The sequence below is a fragment of the Copidosoma floridanum genome, unplaced genomic scaffold, assembly GCF_036245765.1.
Source record: "Copidosoma floridanum isolate Cflo_tuat_1 unplaced genomic scaffold, Cflo_Japanese_pri ptg000013l, whole genome shotgun sequence".
Taxonomy (NCBI): domain Eukaryota; kingdom Metazoa; phylum Arthropoda; class Insecta; order Hymenoptera; family Encyrtidae; genus Copidosoma; species Copidosoma floridanum.
The window spans coordinates 33,946,987-33,970,756 of NW_028321890.1; the positions used below are offsets into that span (position 1 = coordinate 33,946,987).

Sequence of the window (23,770 nt, forward strand, 5' to 3'; positions counted from 1 at the left end):
AACATAAACGACAATTAAATTGCAAACGATCGATATCAATTTTGATAGTATAGACACACTACAAAGGGTGGATGAGATACTTTTTATGTCTCTCGCACGACGGTATCAAATTTATTTTTTTTTGCAAAACTGCTTGATCCGACAGTTTTTTACAAAGCGGTTGCAAACGTTGCTAACGATTCCACAGTTTTGGGTATTTTTTTTAAGTCGAAATTAGCAAGTTGCTCGCGGAGTTCGCAGAGCTTGTACGGAGTACGGAAGCCCCTGCCCGGTCACGACATCTACATAAAACTAGGGAGTAGGGCTATTTTTTAACTCAAAATCAGCAACGCGAGATGGCGCTGATTGTAAACTGAACGAAAATAGAGCTATATGATAGAACACTAAAAAAAAAAAAACACAGACATGTTATTAGGGTGCCTGTACATGGGCGTCTTAATGTCTTAAGACTGTAAGCCAAACCTATGGCGGGTGATTCAATTCAAACTGACGTTAACTGAATATTGATATAATTTGTTTTAAACAAGATAATAGGCATCCTGTTCATAACAAAACTATGTTACGTGATTGCATTATGATATTGGAAAGATATTTAGCCACCAAAACTAAAAAAAATTTTGTTAACGCTGAGTCGTTCAAAAGAGAGGTTATGTTGACAAAATTATTGTATTAACATGAATTGTAGAAACTTTTCAATTGATGCCTTAAAAAACGTTCTAACGTTATAATGTAATCAGGTTACATAGTTTTATGATGAATAAAGTGTCTATTTCCTTGTTTAAAACAACTTATATCGGTATTCAGTTAACATCAGTTTGAATGAATCACCCGCCATAGGTGTGGCTTACAGTCTTAAGACATTAAGACGCCCATGTACAGGCACCCTTACTATCATGTTAATACCATGGCGGCAATATTAATAAGAATGTTTGTAAAACGAAGGTAATTGTTTGTAATTTCCCGAATTATGGACTACGCACATAAAAGTGAATTTTTTTCTTAAAAGTTCGATTTTAAGAACTAATTTTTAGAAATGTCATTGCCAAAACATGTTATTGTAAAATATATAACCTAATTTGCTAGACCAAGTTTTAATTACATAAATGAAAATATATCATTATTTATAAAACTTTCAGTGTTACCAAAAGTGTGTTGTGTGATACCATCGTCAATAATCGAACAGCAAAATTGAATGTCACTTTACTCGATTTGACGTGCATACAATGCAGTTGTTACCACAGTACATCTTATCTTTTGAAGAAAAAAAAGTCTGTGGAAGAAAAAAAAAAAGTAAGAATAATTTTTTTTTTTTTTACTGTAAAAGGTACAAAACTCATTAAAATTTTTGTCTCCAAAGTTAAAAAAGTTACAAGAACTGGCTTATCTGAACCCAAAGCAAAAGAAAATTGTGCCAGTTATCGATGTCTGGAGAAACATGACTGTAAAAGACTTGGCAGCATCAGCTGGACGTCCTATAGATGACATTTTGGATGCTCTTTTCTTTGTTGACAACGAAACTGCCTATGATGGTGATTCCATCTTTGAGGATCCACAAATGGTATATGAAACTGTTAAAAAATTAGGGGCTAAATATAAAGTTATTTCACCTCCATCAAAGTCAAATAAAGATGATGACAAGGAAAATAGGGATGCTGTTAGACGGTAGTACTATAAAAAACGAAAGTTTCATTCATAGTATGTAGGTTTGAATATTTCTTATGTTTTTAGACCTCCACCAGACTCTTCAGTTCTCATTAGGAGACGTCCTATTGTTACAATTATGGGTCATGTTGATCATGGCAAAACTACACTGCTGGACTCTTTGAGGCACAGCGCTGTAGTAGAGTCAGAATTTGGTGGAATTACTCAGCACATAGGAGCATTTAATGTTACGTTAAATTCGGGTGAAAAAATTACCTTTTTGGATACTCCTGGACATGCTGCATTTAGCACGATGAGAGCCAGGGGAGCTACTGTAACAGACATAGTTATTCTTGTTGTTGCTGCTGATGATGGAGTTATGGAACAAACTATTCAAAGCATACAGATGGCCAAAGAAGCTAACGTTCCAATCATAGTTGCGATAAATAAAGTTGACAAGCCAAATGTTGACATAGTGAGTTCTCAGTAAATTGGTATCAAAATATTTGTATCAAATCTCACAGTACTTTTTTTTTGACAGAAAAGAACTCTTCAAGGATTAGCTGAACAAAGTGTTTTTGTTGAGGCTCTTGGCGGTGACGTCCAAAGTGTTCATATATCTGCCTTGAAAGGAACTAATCTGGATCAATTGATGGAAGCAGTAATTGCACAGGCAGAAATAATGAATTTGCAAGGTGACCCGACAGGACCAGTCGAAGGCGTCGTTATTGAATCGACGAACGATACAGGACGAGGCAAACTTTCAACAGCGTTGATTCAGCGCGGTACTTTGAGAAAAGGTGATGTGCTGGTCAGTGGACTTGCATGGGCCAAGGTGAGGGCAATGTTCGATCACGCTGGTGTAATTGTTTCCGAGGCTGGACTCTCGGATGCCGTCCAAATAATTGGCTGGCGCGATTTGCCGGTCGCCGGGGAGGAGATTTTGGAAGTCGAGAACGAAAAACAAGCCCACATGGTGATGAAATTTCGACAGAACAAGTTGGGCGAGAAAAAGTCCATCGAGCAAAAAATAGTCGCGGACGAAAAGAATAAACAGCATCGCATTGCAAGTATCTAAAACTCAAACGATGCGTTGTGACGAAAAATAACAGTCTACTTTGAATTTTAGGAGTATGAAAAAATAGTACTTAAGAAGCGAGCACTAGGCATAAGGAGACTCAAGCGGGAAGGTCCAAGACAAAAAGAAAAAGTTGCAGACGATTTTCCACAGGTAAGCTTGATCATTAAAGGCGATGTAGGAGGATCCGTTGAAGCTATAATGGATGTTCTTGACACTTATGGTAGCGAAAACACGTGTCGTGTATCGGTTGTTCATTATGGCGTTGGTCCAGTTACGGAGACTGATGTAGAAATGGCTGAGGCATTTAATGGTAATGAAAACATTCTTTTTTTCACTTTTAATGCGGTGAAAATACAGCTTTGAGAACCACCAATAGATAATTAATTATTAATTAATCGTAATGACTTTTTTAGCCATTATTTACTGTTTTAATACAACTGTACCTCGTAATCTATCGCATAGAGCCTCAAAGAATAAGATTTCGATTCGTGAGCTTAACGTGATATACAAATTAATCGATGATTTAAAAGATGAAATCAACAAAAGACTTCCAATGATCGAAGTTGAGGAAGTGATTGGTACGTAAAATTGTGAAAAATAGTTGAAATGTTGTTTACAAAAAAATTTGCATATTTTTATAAATTTACCGTTTAGGTGAAGCAAAAGTTTTGCAAGAATTCGAGATCAACGTGAAACGAAAAAAAGTAAAAGTTGCCGGTTGTCTTTGTACAAGTGGTTATCTAAAGAAAGACGAACTGTTTAAAGTGGAAAGAGACGGCGAAGTCATTTACACGGGAAAAGCGACCGAAATGAGGCATCATAAGGAGGAAGTCGAAAAGGTAAAGGTCAACACAGAGTGTGGATTAAAGCTGGAAAAGGTCGAAGGTGGCTTCAAGCCAGATGACAAGATCATTTGTTACAAACTTGTTGAGAAAAGTCAAGAGATTGACTGGGATCCTGGTTTTTAGTCAATTTTTTACGATCCATATATTTGAGTACTGTAAATAAACATAGATAGAAATTTGTAAACAATTTTTTTATTTTTCGAAAATCTGTTAAATTTGCTGTTAAATGTTGACATAAGGAAATGGAGGCAAGGAAAAGGCGTAAGAGAAGCTCTCTCGGTTCAGATTTAAGTACAAATTTATTTCGTCTAGTGGAAGAACCTCGTTTAGTGAAATTATGCTATTCAGTCGACGGTCCACTGACGGATCTCTTTACTTTACAATTTTTCGTTTGTACACACCATTGTTCAACACCATTTCTTTAAAATCGATCGGCCTACCGTCGCTCAACTTTGGCACCTTGTTCAATTTCAGAGATGAAAATTTCCTTTTTCTAATAACAAAGAATGCACACATTTTCGAGTTCGAATAGTTTCTACACAAAAATAAATGCCTTTTATAAAGATACGCTTTGCATCGAAGTCCAAGTTGACAGGCACGAATCGAGTAACTACAGGAAAAAATGCAGAAAATCGGAAAAAGGTTTTATGGAGAAAAGATTTATTTTACTTTTCAAATGCGAGTTTTGCATGTCTGCAGGTGTGCGTTTAAAATTTACATGTGAAAAATGTATGCAGTGATATAAATTATTCCATTAAATCTTCACTAATAGAAATTTCAGCTATTTTTATTTTTTCTGCACAAAATACGCCAAAATCTGCATAAAAATGAGTTGTGAATTTTCATGAGTAAAGTATAATACATATTACGTTATGAGGTAAATTATGATCAAATATAAACATTCGAGATTGGCTAAAAAATATACAATTTATACATTATTATACAGAAGATACTTTTAATTGTCAAACATCGGATAAAAAAATATTTTTCCCGAACCACACTTTTGTTTAAGTTTCCTTCATAAAAACTCCAGCGCAGAAAACGAAGTATGCAATAAGTACTTTTCTACTTTTCAGTGATTGACATAAAATTCCACTCTTACTACTATAAAAAAAAAAAAAATTCAATAAAATTTTTACCAACAATCAATTACGCCGGAATAAAGTACACGATTGATCGTAAAAGCTAAATCACAAAACACGAGGCTAAAATACTTTTCCAAACGATAAATTTTGAGCCTAAAAGTCGTCACGAGCATGATAACAGTAGCACATCCCCTACTATACTCAATACACGTGAAAAAGAGTGGGATAGAAAAAAACAATTCAGACAATCGCTCTCCAATCGCACCCGATTACAACTATCGTTTTCACAATAACATATGCACCCGCAAAGACTCTCTGATCCTCTGATGATCCAAAACTCAACCATCGCGCTCATGTGCACGATGGAACACACCCTCATATTACACTCACACGGAGGTGCGTTGTTTGTAAACATACACATCGCAAAGTTAACAAATAAATAAAGAGACGAGGGTACGGGGCGTCGGTGGCAGCCCCTATGAGTCGCCGTTAAGAGGCGTAAGTCTCGCGAAAACGGCGCTGGAGGTGGTGGTAGGCTGTGAGGACGCCCTTCTTCTTTTTCTGGAGGCGGCAGGGCGCGGATTGTTCCTGGCTGCCGGGGAGCTTGACGTCGAAGGCGAAGGGCTCGATGGCCACGTTGTCGTCCGGCCGGACGTAGAAGGCGATACTGTGGCGACGACAACGTGGAGCTAGTGGGACTACCCGGTGGCGCAGGGCCGGCAGGACCCCGGTTGTCCAGCAGCTTAGGAGGTCGCCGCTGTTGACGAGGATGGCACCTGGCAAGTGACCTACGCGGACCCACCGCTCGCTCCGGGGGCTTTGCACCTCGAAGCCGCCCTCGCAGTCCTGGAAATTTTTTTTTCCCAAAGAAAAAGCGTAATTATTAATGTTTGTTCCCACTTGTTTAATCATTTGCAATCACGAGGATTTTTTTTTTTTTAACTAAGTAACGGAGGTGATTATTGGGAAGATTAGATCAAGATATCTACGTGCTGTTAGGTCATAATGGAGGGGGATACATTAAGTAAGTAAATGTAGGTATATTAGGTAATTCGTGCAAATCGTTAATGGTTAATTTTCTCTTTAAAACCATTTTTTTTTTTTTTTTTCCAATTACAACTGTTTTTTATTCTCAGCAACTGGTTTCGGTCTCGCATAGCGAATACCTACTTAAATTTTTCATCTTTTATCCACGTAAGTACTTGAATTGCAACGATATTGTAATCACGGCAATTATCCATTAATTAAAAACCTCATTAGCCACCAGTATTTATACGAGTGCGAAGCGAACATTGTACTAAACATCGGTTTTTTTCTCCAATTGGCATATTGAAGTGTTGTTATTGCGGGAAAAAAAATTATTTCAATTACTCGTAAGCTTGTGTTGTATGGCAATAAAACGTAAATCCATTAATATACAGATAGTCGATCGAGTTTTCCTTGTTCTCGGCAAAGCAGCGGGTCATAATCCAAACGTGTTTTATAAAACTTACAATGAGAAGACGTAATAGGTAAATGATTTTTTTTTTTTTTTCCAATTACCGTAAAGACTATACATAGTGGTAATGACGCAAGACGTGTTTTTGCGATTAAAAATGTTTATTTTTAGTAACGACCATTAATTGACTGTAAATTCTTCATACATATATAGTCAACACACTTTTCCTCTTGCGCAATACAAGGAAAAAAAAAATTAAATCCTAGACCACGTCGTTTATATAATAATATTTAAAAAAATTATTGACATCTTCGTGAGAATAAAAGATATAAGTACACATATGAGCCAAGTTTGCGATTCGCGTGAAAGGCAATCGACGCGAAGATATATACATTACAATATATGTATACAATGCAGTAGAGGCGTCCTTCGGTGTCGAAATATATTTCTCTCGGTGTAATAAATAAATAATTGCGTAAGAGTCGAGCGAGCGTCAATTATTTCACATCGACATCTCAATGAAAGGGAGTTATATTGTACACGTACATAGGCACTGTGTGGTTTATGTATAGAAAGGAAAAAAATACGAAGGGATCGATTTTAGCGAATGTGTTCGATTCAACTTTTTCGGAGCAATATGAGTGTTTACTAGGATACCTTAGAAAGTTACAATGAACATTCAAAAGAGCCCGAATGACAACTTACATACTGTACAATAGGCCTGGCACAGAACACTAGAGACATTGGTTAATTTTTTTGAACCATTAACAATAATTTCCATGTAGAGCATTTAGTCTCACAATACTGTTGTAAATTTTATTTTTTATTTCTAAGGAATACTTTTCAAGAGAATATTTTCACGGTGGCCCAAATGATCACATAATGTCATAACGTCAAGCTTAGTCGTCTTGAATTGAATAATATTCGTTTGCAGGTCAATCTCACGGTACTGATAGGTACGATTTATTCGCTACGATGAAAAACCCCTTGGCTTAAATAGTTGATTCGACTCACGCGTTTTTCACGTTACTGTGTTAACATCACCAGGCGTATATTATTTTATCGATAAGCACAAAGAGTAGAACATTTTTCGCACTCGAAGCGTCATAAATATACTCTATGAGGCACAATAATTATCTTCTTTGTTAAGAGTGAAATACGTGTTACTAGCACAATAAAATTTTTCTTCATTGATTTCCCAGAATCCACACAACGCAAAAAATCATCTTCACTTTTCGTTTTTAATAATGGATTTAAAAAAAGTTTCAAAAATACAAACGTAGAACCACTCTTGGATATATATGTATGCACACACACCAATAATGTGTGCCAATCAAAAAGACGAGTGAGAAGATGAATAGGAAATTTTTATCTACGATTTCCACTGCACCGTGACGAAGGACGCTATACCGCGTGTGTGAATCAGCAACACGCGCCGCCACTGATTGTACGCGTGTTGCACGTACATTAAGCAAGTATAGACGAGCTTTGAGGTCGAGCGCGAAAAAAAAAAAAAAATCGTGAGCACTTGAAAAAATCACGCGCTTTGCACAAGGAACCTGAAGGATTGTCTCGAGCATCATTCGAGCGATTATATTTACATTGTTAAATGCTAAACAAAAAAAAAGAAAAGGACAGCAGCGAGGCTATCTTCCACGGGGCCGTTTAAACAAAGACCGGCAGCCCCATTGTTCAGGGTAAAAGATGATTGTTAAGGTGACAGGATACTTATATCTGAACTCATCAGTCTCTGTGCTGTCAGAGGTAGCGGTGTATCGTAAAACGTCGGTCTGTCTTGTTTTACAACGCTTACAATACATAAATACATTTGTTTTTTTAATTTTTAAACTGTAACTATTATTACAATCTTTTTTTTACAATTTACCTTGGAAAAAAAAAAAAAACAATTTAGGGTCATTCCAAAGGAATTCGATTAAATATTTAATTTAACGTTTAATTTAAGAAACACGTGTTTATTAAATTGAGTTTAATAACTGTATTTCTTTGATACTTGGTATCATATTGTTTAGGTTTTAGATGGAAAAACTATACCCTTGGAAGAACCCAACACATTAAAATAGTTGAAAAAAGTGTAAAGGTAAAAAAAGGTAAAAAAAGCAGAAAAGGATGAAGGGGGAAGGAGCACGAGGGCGTATTAATGTTGAACGTATAAATTTAGCATGTATAGGTAAGTGTGCGAGTAAATGATATGAATTGTATACCTGAGCGATGAGAGTGAAAGTGCTGTAGTCACAGTGGGCGTCGCAACGCGTGTCGCCGGGCTCGGGAGCGCCCAGGGCCGGATAGTAAAGTAGTCTAAGGGTCGACTCGTTGCCCGGCTCGAGAATCTTCGAGTGCTTCGACAGGAAAAAATCCGGGGTCTTGTCCAAACCCACGGCCAGTGCCTGGAGTAATTTACATTACATTTGCGCACCGTCAGACTTAACTTTTTTTTTTTTTTTTTTTTCGCTTGTTCGATTGTTTTTTTTTTTTTTGTTTTTTCAAACACGTACGGTTAATAACATCGTGGTCAATTGCTTGAAATCCCGAGACAGCTCCTTGACGGCGCTGCCGAAACCCGGTACCTCCTCGTCGGGCATCGGACCACCCGATCCCGTCGCGTTGAACAAGTGCCGCGCTTCCTCCTCCTCCTCTTTGGTCATTCTACAATCACAAGAGTCACGCAATATTATCATCCATAAAAAAACCGATTACTTTTTTGATTGGCCCATGAGGCGGTACGAGAAATCAAAAGTGAAACACATGAGTAACGAGGAAGGAAAAAAAAAAAAAAAAAAAAAGTAGCAATAGAGAAAAATGTTCTTAGCGAGTTGTATAAATGAATCTCTCAAAATTACCTTTCCACTCCAGGTTTGACGTAACCGTGATTCGAGGGTGCAGTGCGCTCGTACTTGAGGCGCGCCTCCTCGGGCAGCTCGCAGAATTCATCCATGGCTCTGTACACTGCTTTGAGCTGCAAAAACAAAAGAAACAGGGCAAGACGTTAATTTTGTTTCCATCCACCGAGAACTCATGCCGTAAGCTCATCTTTACCATCCATAAAAGTAAAACTATGCGCTAATCTTCGCTACTTTATATTACAAATCACGTAAGAGGCGAATGTTGTGCAAACAGTTTAAACTGCAGATGCAATAAGGACCGTCTCGCTCGTTATATATGTAATCCGTATTGAGTATAAGTTGCAACAATAAAATAGCAATGCAGACTACATACTGTATATATATATTTGCCCCGACTTTTATCGGGTATGGCTGATCTCGCGATTTCTCAAAATTCCTCCTGCGCTTTGTATGCCTTTCTCGCTCGACTTTCATCTCCTCTAGTATAAGTATTACGGCCGTTTTAGCTCTTTGCATGAAACTACCCAAAAAACGTCAAGATGTGATCCTTCGCGGTAAAAAAAGTTTTTTTTAAAGCAGCCCACACTCGCACTGATTCCAACCCATAGGTGTATAGTTTATTTGACCTACGAAAAAACGCTCACAGCTATAAAATATAAACACACATAGTATGTACGTACTTACAATTATTCGCTTGTACCAATTTATCGATGTTGGTTTTTACTTGAATAATATGGGTGCAACTGATTTTACATGTTGTAAAAAAAAAGTTTTTCTCAATCGATCTCTGGGATGTACGTACACTCATTTTGTGAAACAATCAATTAATGTAACGAATTAATTATACTCGGGTGCAAAATGGAAAAAAACAACACACGTACCGAAGCATATTTTTTTATCGAGATCAACAAAACACAGCAAATTCCTGTGAATGCAATACGGTCATAAATTGTTAGCTTGGTTCTTTCAAATTCATATCAATAGCCTGATGTGTTATTGAACTGTTTTTCTTTTCTTTCTCTTTTCTCGTTCGAATTTATGTGGGTTGCGAGACACTTACTGTCACGCTTCGATCCTTTATTACGGAATAATTTGTCATTGTTACGCGAATTGGAGCACTATCGAGTGCAAATAATTCTGCCTTTGTTTTATTTCTCACTCGCGTGAGTCTACTTTATCAGCAACAATGGTGATTTTTCGCTCGTATATGTAACTTTTTCTGCTAATTTGGAATTTTTTAAAAAAAGAGTAAAACAATGCACGCGTGACAAATGAGTTCTTGTGTTATTGTATAAAAATACACCATCAATGAATAAAAAATAAAAAAATCATCAACATTGTACTTCTATTGAAAATAACTACCGATCAATTAATAATCACAACCTCGCACGATTCAACAGTTCTATTGCGCGTAATTCACGCTTATTGAATGCAATTTTAAACCAAGTAAACCAGTCACTACTAAAAAATTTTAAGCATTTCCTGGCTCAATATCTCAGTTGTGTACAGTTTTAGCATAACGACAGAAATGTGCGGCTGCTGAAGCGAAAAAAAAAAAAAAAAAAATGGAAAAAAGCAAAAATCCTATACTTGGTGCGAGATTTATGCATTTAGGATGGGCTTGTCGTGATGTTCCTAATTTTGTTTCTCTTGTAGGGCTGCCGATGCTTCGCTGTCTCGGCGCGCAAAAAATTCCGACTTATTTCGGGCTCGCCCCTTTTCCTACTTCAGTACCGTCGAGTCGCGAGGGATAAACCGAGGAGGCTGTTCACCCTTTGGTACTGTTTTTACGTACAGTATACGTAATTTTTTTTATTCGACACTGATATTTTGTTCAACAACATTTTAATTTGTTACGGATTCCAAAGTGTCGAGTAATAAAGTTTACACTGTGAATTGCAATTTTTGTGAAGAAGAATTATTGGACCAACAAGGACTCGATTGTTACATTTACCCCACCGCAAAATGACACAGCATTTCATTTAAGTCTCGCTTTATTGAGATTCATAAGCTACAATAAAAAAAAAAAAAATTGCATCGAGTCTCTTATCGCTGTGCGTGAAGACTATAAATACTCATCATAAAAGAAGTGCCTTGCATTCGCAATAAAAAAAACAATAACATAAATGAATGAGCCAGCAAGTGCAGAACAGATAATGAAAGTTGTATCACCTATACCCATATTATGTACATGAGAAATTCCAAAAAAAAACCTCTTTTTCAATCAGAAAAATATTGCAATTCGCCAATTGCACTGATGCGACCGTATTAAAGTCGTAAGAACAAATTTGAAAAAAAAAAAAAAAAAAAAACAGCTGAATTTTGTCTGAGCAGATACTGTCTAAAATACACGTTATCATGTGAAATGACGCGCGAGAAAGGAGCTTTTGAATGAAACAACATATTTATAGATTAAAAATTTCTTCCCATCGCATCTTTTGACGTAATTTTGTTCTTCTGATCAGCTAAAAATGGAAACATTTTAATGTGTCCAAGTCGGCTCACACGTTTACTTCTCACGGCGACCACGTTTTTTCTAATTCATCGCACGACAGGGTGATAAAAAAAAATGAGATTGGTTTAAATGTTGTGTGCAAAAAAAAAACTTTTTTATGTAAAAAGATAATTTTTTTTGGAATAACCCATGTGCACGAAACTGCATTTAAACATAAAAGTCATAAGCATAAAGGATAATCCGTGACACGACGATGGCGACTACGACGAAGAAAACGAACTAATTTCCTGTATCGTCACTTGTAATGCAAAATGCACACACGCGCCACTATATCTATGCACGTGTACATATACAATACAACACACACATACACACACACACACACATGCACGAACTCACTGGTGCAAGTAAAGCATAATATGTAGCCAGTGGGGCGTTTAGCACGATAAGGCGTTCAACAATCGCTCACTCGCGGCAAGGTCAGCGCAACCCAATGCTCTTTATCATCAATCATTATGATGATTATTAGCGATGAGTTTCCGATTCGAGTGTTAGTGTGTGATGCATGTGTGATTCTTATGAAACTGCGCGCATGTACCTTTTCCTCTCCTCGGTCTCGGACACTTGTTGCGTAACAGTGATAAAAATAATTTATTATTCCTCGTGGTAGGCATAGTTACTTGCGTATTGGCCAGGTGCATATCATGCAGCGCCACCCTAGGTGTCAAAATCACGCAACCGCGGGTACCCACATTACACGTCAACAACACACACCGATGCAAACTTTGAGTAATAATTAATTAATTAGCAAAAAATTAGTATATTTATTCATCTGATAATGGATGTTATCATAAAAACAGGCTTTAGGAATATCACCCGGTCGATTTGTTTTAACTCTGAAGCCTTAAAAAAAAGGTAAACAGTAGGTTAAAAGTAGTCATGTGTGCGATGTTACAGAATTTCAAAGTGATGGAGTTGGCAATTTGACGAGTGCCGTCGTAATAAGGCAGACCTTGGTAACTTCAGCTCCCTACTGAGTTAACCTGCATGTACATTTTATTCAGATTATTTTGAAAATTGTCCAAGTTGCAATGCACATGAAAATTACTTTTATTTACAGTTGGAGAATCATCGAAATTTATGTAATTTTACTTCATTTATATTTGCCCTCCTGTTACACTGGAACAACACAACACTTTCTTACACCCACATTTTGTAAACGTTTAAATAATAGAAATCACAATGATCATGTCTTATTTCGTACATTTATCTTTCTTTTTGCCGTCTGCTTCTGAGAGTGTGCTCTGGATCGAAAACTAACGAGGCTTCATTAATAAGTATGTTGTTACATTCAAACATTTAACAACCGTTTTTGGCACCACATAGCTCATTTTTTTACATTTGTGTAACTGCAATTTCATAATATTGATACTATTTATGCATATGTGATGATAACATCTGTAAATTTGACGAAATACTGTCATTATTTCCTTAATTAAAGAAAATAACAGTTATTTGGTACCCCGGGTTTCTTGTTTTCGTCACTACGCACGCTGGCGTCGACTCATCTATCCCCTCCCATCACTTGCACCTGACCAATACGTCAAGGTGTCATGTAAGGTATACGCGAGGCACATACATGTTACTGTTGGATACGTGCATTATAAATTGGTATTGGGAACGAAAGCTAATCGGTAAAGCCTTAGTTTCATTTAGAGCTTATGTTGATTCATGCGTAGTAATTTTTATGCTCCAATATGTAATTTTAGCCACTTATAGTAAAACCGAAAAATCGGTAGATCAACTGTTTACATATTATATTATCGAAAACTGCATTGATAGGAAAATAATAATGTGTCGTAGCCCCGATTTTTGTTAAAAGAAGTTTCTGTTTTGTGAGAAAATCCTAATTCTGTCGAAAAGAAAATCGTAGACCTCAAAATGAGACACGTTTCATCATTTTTATTTATTTTTCCAAAGCTATCATCATACTCGAAGAAAATGAAGAAAACTTTGGAAAATATGAAAAACCATGAGTTTCTTTTTTCTGTATCATTTGAAATGTTGATTAAATAAACAAGTATACGAATACACTATACAGACAAACACATCAAAGACATCGGACCAGGAGCATATAATTATATAATTGCTTATGTTGCGTTGCCGCTGACTTACCTTGCAGTCGGGAATGCCATGGTTCACCAGGAGAGCGAGTCCCTTTTCGGAGAGCGCCTCGGCCAGCTTTGTAGCGACCTGCTTCACGACTCCCTTCTGCGGGCATCTCTCCGTACCTGAAACCAAACCGACCAAGTCTTTTTATACCTTCGTATATCCTTCCTTTCCTTTTTCCACTTGCACAGTACACATTCACGTACACACAACATATTTTGCACGCATATATAATATGTACTCGTTTATGTTATCTGCACTCTGCTGCTTCGACAGCGCTCTCTTTCTCTCTTGTCTTTTGTTTCTTTTCTCATCTCAAAGCTTGATGGGTAAAAGTGGTTTCTTTTTCTCGGCAACTGTGTTTTTATTCTTTTCTTTTTTTTTTTTTTTTTTTTTTTTTTTCGCACAGATATACATGTCTTGCACGCATACTTATATCGAACGTGGGAGTGCAAAGGAAAGCGAATACAAAGTCACGAGAGTTTTTCGTACATGCGTAGGTATATGGGTAGTTTCGCAAAAACTTTGCTATTTCCTGTGCTCGTTTGAACATCCCGTTAATTTAACTTCAAATTACCAAAACACATTTTGCAAGTTCCATACTTATACCCATTAGAACATTACGTTTTTCGTTAAATCAGCCACGTAACAGCAAAGTCCGTGAATTCAATATTTAATATACGCATAAATAAAACAAATAAATCAACAAAGAAGAGCGAGTCCTTTTTACTCTAATTAATTGCTTTGATTATTTAAAAATAGGTACGAGCGAATTTTTTAATTTTTACTTCATACATTATGTTTGGACCTGTATTGGCTCGCCTCAAATTAATCATTGTTGCCCTTGAGTAGTAATAGTGTTTTTTTTTAAATGATCTTTACAGCTCTGCAATATATTAAACAGAGAAATAAGCACATAAACGCTCTACAGGTAAATTTTGATTCCACAAACAGCCGTGCATCGTGTAGGGTGATGATTAATTTTGTTTTAAATTTTAATACGTTGTTTTTTTACGTGATCCTTCATACACACACGCGAATTGGTGGGTAAGAAAGTGCGCGGCTTTCAAATCCTAACACCCATATACACACTCAAGCATTACGATGCACACGAGAGCGCGAAAGCGCCGATTTTAGCGAAAGTGGAGACCCCGCAGACGTCGACCAGACGACCGACCAGAGATCCCACGTTGTGGGTATAATATTGCAGAGAGACAGACAGGGGGAGGACAAAAGATAAGTATAGAGAACAAAATACCGGGGACGCGCGTGCCTTCCCCCCTCCAGCCTTTTCTCTAACTCCCGTTTATAAAGATAATAATAGACGCCGCTGCGATGACGAGGAGCCGAAGGAGTTGCGTATATGTGTATAAAAAGATGGTGTGATGATGGCAATAGAGCGAAAGAGCGACGCTGTTTTATCATCGGTCCTTTTTCTCCTTCGAAGGGCCCGTTTTATTGTTTATTGACTTTTGGTGCTTACATGCCGAGCCCACATAATATAAATCTACAGTAACGACATAAGCGTATCAGTCGCTCAATCAAACCTTTGTTTGTTTTTTTTTTCAACACCTAATAGGTATACAAGAATATACCCATCACGTTAGAGAAGAAATCGACTATATGTGTATACACACGCCTCGCTCTACTTTTCCTTTTTGCGACGCATTTATTATATAACATAATAGAGGCAGCTTATCAAACGAACACGCGCCACGCGAGATATAATAATATGATCCCCTTGCACTCGCGTGCCTCTCCTTTGTGTTATCATACGTATCCTTTAAGGCGAATGATATACAATCGCCATGATAATTTATTACGCGTGCCAAATGAAAAAAAAAAAATCAAGTCCAAGAAAGTAACTTAATCGGTCTTTTCTCGCCGTCTGATGTTTTAGCTTTTTTTTTTTCTATTTTGTAATTTGATACGACTACATGAAATGAGGTGGGCGGTCGCGAGAACCGGGTTTACTTTGCATATAGTATGTATATATAGGAATGGGGGGTGATGATAAAGACCAAACCAGTTGGTGATAGGCGTGCGTATATTACGAGGACAGCTGGATCCCTTTGCATATCTCGGAAGCAAGTGTTGCTCAATTTCTCGAAATGAATGCTTTTGCCCAATTTTTGACGAGCGAAAGCGACGACTGTACGTATAACCATCGTGAAAAGTGGCATACGGGACCATATGATTTTATTTTTTTGCTATAAAATTTCTTGTATTATTATAAATTTATAGGTATACACGAAGATGCATACTATATATTTACTTCAGGGTTTTCATTACAGTGTCAATGTTTGCGTGATTTCAGGTGATCGTCATAATATCACCAGCTGAGACGCATTTGTCGGGAAGCCAAAACTCGGGCCATTTGCCAAAACAATCAAAATGATTTTTCTCGATGCCGAGCTTAAATTTAATATTAAAACGCATACATTGTCCGTACGTCATATATATTTTATACACGTTGAAATCTTCGAAAAATCATACAACGCGTACATAATAGGTTGGTCATTTTGTGTGGCATACTCTCTTAATACTTTCACGTTGAAACCAAAATAAATCAGATACAGTTTTTATTGTCACTTTGCTTGCAGATGATGAAAATTGGAATATTCGTTTGAGCTTTAATTTGGGTCCTCGAAAAAGTGCTGATTCGATTTTCAATCAGGTAGGTATCGATAGATCAAAGTTCTGCCCCAACTGAAGCTCGTTTTAAGCACTTTTTGAACAAATGTTCTCTTTGACCTAATTTATTGTGCCACCACTTGTATTAGGATGAGAAAAGAAGAGTACGTACCACAAAGCAAGCCGATCTCAAACTGCGTGATTTTTTCGGAGATTCGGACGTGTACGTGCCAAATACCGTGGCTGTTGTCGGCGGCCCCGATTTGGAGAGTCCGTCTCGCGAGGGCCGAGAAAAACAAAAAGCTTTGATCTCCCCCGAGCGATTAGGAGCATCAATATCGACGATTGAGAGTGTCGGGAAGACGAATATAAGCGCCCGATCTTCTCGAGAGAGCGCGTTACCACTTGAATTAAGAGAGAGAGCAGAGGCGCGTCGACCTCGAATGTGGATCAGGGCAGCGCGCCAAATCAAGATCGGAACCCCGAGGCTCGTAAATGTTACCCTCGACTCTACCTACATGACGAACAAAGTCAATAAGTGTCATTGCGATCCATCGAAAGTGCCCCTGTGCGTACACGTTCATCCATAGCCCTATCCTCGAAAAAATTCTCAAATTGGCAAATCGTTTGTGGCATTTGGACAAATTTTTCTAGTTGGCTATTAGGCGTGATTTTAATCTGCTGATTGATTCGTTCCAATTTACTCTAGTTCTTAGGATTTAGTATTATTTTACCATTACGTACTTTGTTTCAATAATAATGTTTAAAGCCTCCTTCATTGATAGTTCGGATGTCACTGTTTCCTCATTATTGATGAGTTTTTGCAATGTTAGTGAATTGAGTTGAAAAAAATTAAAATAAAATAAAAGCTATCTTTTGAAAACATATTTTTTCGCAAGAGCAATCGAGTTGCACGTAACGAGATGCAAAAAAAAAAAAAAAAAAAAAAAAAAAGAAATCGAAAGTAGGAGTAGGCAGAAAACTCTCTCCGTTTGCGCATTCATTGCTCGTCGCGGCATCTATACGATTTTCCCGCTATACGCGCATACTGCGTACAAGCAGCGACTTATGTACGAATAAAGGGTATCTTCCGACTTATTCGCTCTTCAATTGGCGAAGTTAGAACTGTTTCGACGTACATTGTTCGCGTATGGATCGGTTTTTGCAATGCAGGTAATAAAGACGAAAAAAAAAGAAAAGTTGGGGCAGCCGTGTACCCCCTCTAATCAACACCTCGTATCTGCTCAAAATGTACAAAAATGTGAGCAAGGAGGAAAAGCAAAAGCTAAAAAAACGGAGACGCGCACGTCAGCTCACTCTCTTCCCTGGGAGCGTGAAAATGACGGCATCCATCAACGCTCAATTAACTCTTCTCTCGTTACACGCAAATTCGTCCCGACTCGACCGGCGCTGTGGCATCCTCATGGTGCATGAGAACACATGGCTGCGACGTAATGCTCCTCCTCCTCTTCTATTATATACACGACGTCGCGGTGTCATGATGATGCGACCGAGGACGACTACGGCCGTGGCTGTACAAAAACATGTATCCGCACGAACGACAATGAGCGCTTTAATTGCCTAATCTAAGCGTGTATTTGTGTAATTACCTATACAGGCTGGCTGGATTTTTTTCACCTCCACTTGCCGTTCATTTGATCAGTACATTTCAGCAGAGGTATCTTTTTCGCGTGTCGCGCCTTTACATTGAGACTAATGGCTCTGTAGAGTGTGTATGTAATTCGCGCGATTGGGTGAACGAGAGTGCGAGTGATACCGTGGAATTGCGAGCAAACGAGGCAAGAGAAGAGCAACAATGACCGAGCCACTTTCGATGGATTGGAATGCGCGCGCGATGAGCTTTCATTTTGTTATTGCGATTTATGGGCATTTCATTATTGGGACGGTTTGATGTTTTTTTTTTTTTTTATCATCTTACAATCAATTGCTCACCTCGAATTAGAGTGCGTATCGAGTATTTAAAAAGATTGGTCCAAACGTCATCTACATACCATTAATTGAGACTCGCGATTGGCGTTGAACGTGTAGATCTACGCCTAAATGTATAGGCAAAAATATATCGGCAAGGATGAACTATCGGAGTATACCTACTATGCGACAACAACAAAACAATATAAGGATGATTTACAAGTTCCACGAATTTGGAACGAATCAAAGCGGTGTTTAAGCTTAACACTGGGCTAACAAGGCAAATGTACATTTCGTATATTCACAGATGTATAATATATTACTGCACTTTGCAAGAGCGCGCCCGTATGTGTGTATACCTATATGTACAGGTTTGATTGGAAAGGCAACATCGTAATGTCCCATATTTTTTGAAGCTCACATATGAGTATGAGTTATTTCTCTCTAAAGATCCCCTAAAGTGTTGGTGTGTCAAGTTGGTAACTCATAGTGTGGGTTAGATGGTATTTTTTTGTTTGTTTGTAATTATTCAAGTTAATTCGTTTACCGCATTGTTGTTGGACAGAGGTCCGTGACCACAAAGTCCTTCAGCCTCCAACTTTATTCTTTTTTTTTGTTTTTTGTTTTTTTACGTGTACGACTATACCAACATGATAGTATCGTGTAGTATAAACTAAAGCGGAAATCCGTTTTCTTGTCCGCCGATTGCTCTTGTGACACATCGCTTACGTGGACAGCGTTTTTCATAACTTTTTTTTTTTTTTTTTTTTTTTTTTTCAACTCGTTCATCTGATCGCGCATAATCCACGTCCAAAGATACATTGCTCGCCACCCATTAAAGCAAATTCAACAAGTTTATACAAATGTCATCTACACGAGTATTATTATTTTTTTTTTTTATTATTTGAATTCGCACATGTTGAACGTATGAGTCAACTTTACCAATAAGAATAACAATAGATAAAATTCTTCATCACAACACACTTCGATACACATCCAAATATGTGTGACGATGGCGTCTTCTTCCATTGAAACGACCAGTCATTAATTATATACTTTATCACCTCACAACTGTACATACCGCTCTTGTCGCACTATACGCAAGCGATTCCAACACGTGAAGATAACACAAATACCGCAGATGGGAAAAAAAAAAAATCCATCATGGCTGTACGAACGTAGGCTATATGATACAAGATGAGGGAGACGAGATGAAGTCGCCTGCAGCCTCGTGTGTTCCAATTGTAATTGTTACAAGTCGTCACGAGAGCCATACGTTCTTTTTTGCTAATAGGATCTAAATCGATATGATGTATCTCATGTATGGACCAGAGAATTACTTGAAATTCATTATTATTATTATACGATAAATTAATGATGTTCAAATAACGCGAGTTCGAAGGAATACGATTAGTAGCGGTGACTGGTAAATTTTCATGACTTGACGCAACCTGAATAAACAATGCAGTAGTTGTTGGATATTTTACAGGGAGGAGTCATTGATTACCCGAACTTATGACTTGTACCGTGAAAACCCTGTCTTTAATTTTCCACTTTATACAGGTTAAGATATATTATCCATTTATCATGAATATTATATACTTTTATATCAGTGCGTGTGTTTTTCAGAACAGTACTTGCGTACACTTTTTTGGGAAAAATGTGATAACAAGTCGATAGTAATGAGAAAAAACACTGAGTCAAATGAAACGATAATCTATATGCATAATAGGTAATGATTGTACTGTCGATGTCTCGATGTACTCACTAATTTCGGTTAGTTTTAACTGGTTTACTAAGTGACTAGTCGCATGTTGACATATACTTATAAGCGTACACGTGCAACTCTCACGCACTTGTTTCACATAAACGATCCCCTTGGCAAGGAATTCGCATAATACACTTGAATGCCTTTTTGCTAGCGATCCCACCAATGTGAGCTCGATAAATCATCGGTAAAAATCGGCACTTGGAATTTTCCGATTTTACTCAACAAATAGATCGCAGATGCACACATTGGTACCGAACACCATCGATTGGACTCAACGACGCGCGAAAGTGTTGGACGAGGAGTAGGTGTAAGCTTTTGAAATATTTCAAAGTTGCGCTGCATCGAGGAGCCAGCGAAAGTCTCCCTACATGGTACGCGCACACCGATGTTTATTGCGACTCGCGTGAATGCGTCCTCGTCGTTTCTATTATAAGCTTGGCACTTTAATTTTCATAAATAATATGAAGTATAGGTACCACACGAGTAAGTGTCGGGATGAAATTTATGGGCACGTAAAAACGTCGGTGGCAGCAGCTTTCACCTCTAGATCGGGAACAGTGCACTACACACACACACACACACCTAGGAAGCAAAACGAGAAAGAAGTTCTCAGATAGCATTGGCCAAACCGTATAGTCGAGGGCTTTTTCGATGGCTCTAGCAACGTCTATAAGTTTATCCTCGGTTATGGAAGAACTCTTTTGTTACATCGCTTTCAGGAGAGTTGAGTACAAAAGTGTTTACGAACACATAATCCTTTCGACGGGCGCATACGTATACGTACATGCATATACTTGTTAAATACACATGCACATACACACCTGAGAGTCTTGTCACGCGTCGATGACGTCAATGACGAGATTAGCGCGAGCTTGCGATGTGATAAGGAACGCGAGTGTATATATATATATATGCTACAACTGTTACGTCACGTGGCATTCCTGGTGCATCATATAGAGGGGTACCCGTGGAAGCAAGGCAACATGCATCATCCACGTGAAGTGCTGCTTTACTGTTTTGTTATAGTTTTACTCCTGCCCATGTGTCTGGGCCGGGCTTGCCTGTTCTCTCTCTGTAACACACTGCGAACAACTCTTGTATTTTTTCTTTTTACGTTTAATTTTTTTTTTTCTTTACTTAAAACTTGTGGGTCCTTTATTGTTGAGCAAATGGTTCTTTAAAACATGCGCGCTCTCTTAATAATAATGAAAAAAAAAAAACATTTGAATGATACATATGCCCACAATTTCGATGCATTGTTTGGCTATTTTAGCATAACGTAAACACACCTTGTAACACACGAGCCTATAACCACAAGAAACTGGTGTTAACGCGTACAACGAATGTCACACAGTAACAACAAGTCGAGTCATCGTAATTTTTTTTTTTTTTCCAAAGTATAGGTAGGTAAACACATCAAGAGGTTGCGGTAAATCGTATAGCAGTGCAGAAGAAGCGCATTAGAAATTGTAATCCGATACGAATGTCCAAGAGGACACTCGATAACATACATCGGTTGGGATTTATTTCGATGAAGGAAAAACAAATAAAAAAAAAAAACATTAACAAGCGCAAAGTACTGAAAGACAAAAGTATCCGTGAATGCAGGTTGGTTTATTTGCATTTCGCGTGGCATCGGTGCACGCATATATTTTGTGTCGTTGATGATTTTTTTTTTTTTTTTTTCGTCGTTGGCTTGTGTGGCTTTTACAGCCAAGCGTGTATTTATAGAGGGAGCAAATCAAACGGGTCCGAGTGTAACGGATTCAGGAAGTGAAACCGCTAGACGAATGGGCTACCTGACATAACTGTAGTCTATATATACATTAGGATGCTTTAATGCGCGATCTCATTTTTATTTCGACTATCAAGAGAGTACGAGAAGCCGATGAATATCGGGAGTTTCCTCGTTTTTGCTTGAAAAAAAAAAAAAAAAAAAAAAAAAAGAAAACCCAATCCATTGGAAGAGGAAAAAAACTTGCACTGCATTTGAAATGCAAAACAGCACAAAAGGTATACGCGTGATTGTTCTAATAAAGTCCTAACACTCGTTTTTTGTTTTTTTTTTTCAATTGGTATTTAATCATAGCATGTAACGTTACGTGGTGCACAAACGTATATGAGCGCAGCCAGATGAAGAAATGGTAATTCACCTGCCACTGTGCTCATCGATTCCAAGAGAAAAACTATGCGCGCGAGAGACTACACACGTGCGTTTTATCATGTTCTGTTACGAAACGGAACGGGGAAAAAAGAGGAGGGGGAGAAAAAGAAGGTCGTAAAAAAATCAGCGCGTGCACGCGAGAAAAAAAAATTTATTCAACGTGGCGTAAAAGAAAAATCGTTTACCGCGCGCGGTTGTTGTGGGTGAATCGGTTCGCGTGGAGACAAACAGCTGATTTTACTCTGATTTTTTAATTAATTTTTTTTTTTTTTTCATCAACGCGATTTTCGTACCGATTTTTAGACATCTCTGACGCTGATTGGAAAAAAGTTATTAGGTATACAATGTTTATAGTAATTTATGGTAAACGTTTGCGGGAGGGACCCGAGAATGTTGGGAGGATTACAAAAATAAAAATCGGCTTTTCTCATCACGACTATGCAATGAAAGATATGAGTTTTACACGTCACCAAGATACCTTACAACTCACAATATGTTACAAAAAAAAAGAGAAGTTACCGTGACGATCGTATGATTTTTACAGCATAAAGTTCGAAAAAGAAAATTGTAGCTACATAGGTAGGTACTGGCAATACACGTCCTGCACTATAAAGTCGATGGTTTCATCGAGCAAACACTTACATAAAAATATGTACGTATGAGCACACATGTGGACCTTGAAACGGATAGAGTTTGATAAGCCACGTCGAAATCGCACTGTGTATGTATATATATATCTACAATAAGTCGACATACCTCATACAGGTCGATACACTTTATCGGATCAGAATCATGTTCTGTCCATACATTTCCAACAAATGTAATTTTCCTGATCTACTTATTTGTCCATATAATAGTGAAGAATCCACGTGTGTGTTGACGACTTTTATGCTACGTATCAGTATATGATAATAATTCAGAAATCGATCTCACAGTATCCACTTTTAGATGCCAAACATGGCTAGCAGTACTGGTTAAAATGCAAAACCAATGAAAGAGATCCAACTGAAGTCGAGTAAATCCCGTGTATCTATACCAGCGTACGCCCTGTCGTATCAGCTCTTATCGGTGATCTTTGATTTATCACTGATTGTCAGCTCCAGTGACTTTCTTCGAAACAGAGAGAGAAAAATTAAGTTGGGCTTATTCAGTTTCTTTTTGTGTAACCTTAATTTTTTATTTATTTCATGGTGGTATTTTAAATGAAATTTGACCCACTCCTAGTACATGGCAGACACGAAAGGTTGTTTCACTATACACGTGACGCAATTTAACTTCGCTTTTGTTATCAAAGCCTTTTATTTTCTCGCGTGGACATGAACGTAGCCTATCCACTCAATTTTCTTCATATACGTATGTACATAATGTATACTCATATATAGACCGAGTTCTAAATACGCTTGAGCGTCATTTTTTTATCATCACTCGTGTACTCAAGTCTGCAAATTTGGTTTCCGGAGTACAATCTTAGTTTCGATAAGCCTTTGTACGTTTGAACTGGAACTTACAAGTGAGGCCCAGTGCATATTTTTTTTTTGGAGCGAGCAGCGTCGTGGAAATTTAATCGACACCAGACGAGGGTATTATTAAGCGAAAACTGCAGATGGCCAATGTGGCGTATTGAAAGATGGATACTTGCCAATACGTGCCGTTTAGTCGAAAGTAAGTGAAAATGACTCCGAAGTGACGACGGAAAG

The 23,770-nt window shown here is 37.8% G+C and overlaps 2 protein-coding genes across 2 annotated transcripts in view; one reads left to right on the forward strand and one right to left on the reverse strand.

The window, feature by feature from the left end:
* Positions 1 to 891: 891 nt before the first annotated feature.
* Positions 892 to 4,091, forward strand: mIF2 (mitochondrial translation initiation factor 2). The gene is made up of 8 exons (XM_014363030.2): positions 892 to 942; positions 1,137 to 1,290; positions 1,358 to 1,662; positions 1,729 to 2,116; positions 2,183 to 2,707; positions 2,771 to 3,032; positions 3,136 to 3,300; positions 3,377 to 4,091. Exons 1-8 carry the CDS (start codon positions 905 to 907, stop codon positions 3,688 to 3,690), a joined length of 2,151 nt encoding a protein of 716 aa, XP_014218516.2. The 5' UTR covers positions 892 to 904; the 3' UTR covers positions 3,691 to 4,091.
* The window catches only part of LOC106646870 (uncharacterized), a 29,924-nt gene continuing 10,001 nt past the window's right edge, over positions 3,848 to 23,770 (reverse strand). The window contains exons 2-6 of the mRNA XM_014363037.2: positions 13,582 to 13,697; positions 8,949 to 9,064; positions 8,604 to 8,754; positions 8,313 to 8,495; positions 3,848 to 5,498 (exon numbers count right to left, since the gene is read on the reverse strand). Of these exons, the coding sequence (XP_014218523.2) occupies positions 5,142 to 5,498; positions 8,313 to 8,495; positions 8,604 to 8,754; positions 8,949 to 9,064; positions 13,582 to 13,697 (923 nt within the window). The 3' untranslated portion in view covers positions 3,848 to 5,141. The remainder of the gene's footprint in view (positions 5,499 to 8,312; positions 8,496 to 8,603; positions 8,755 to 8,948; positions 9,065 to 13,581; positions 13,698 to 23,770) is intronic.

Coding starts and splice junctions, on each gene's coding strand:
- mIF2 (XM_014363030.2), top strand. CDS start 905: ATGGCGGCAATATTAATAAGAATGTTTGTAAAACGAAG. Junction 1,663..1,728: donor AATAGGGATGCTGTTAGACG/GTAGTACTATAA, acceptor TTATGTTTTTAG/ACCTCCACCAGACTCTTCAG. Junction 3,301..3,376: donor CGAAGTTGAGGAAGTGATTG/GTACGTAAAATT, acceptor TTTACCGTTTAG/GTGAAGCAAAAGTTTTGCAA.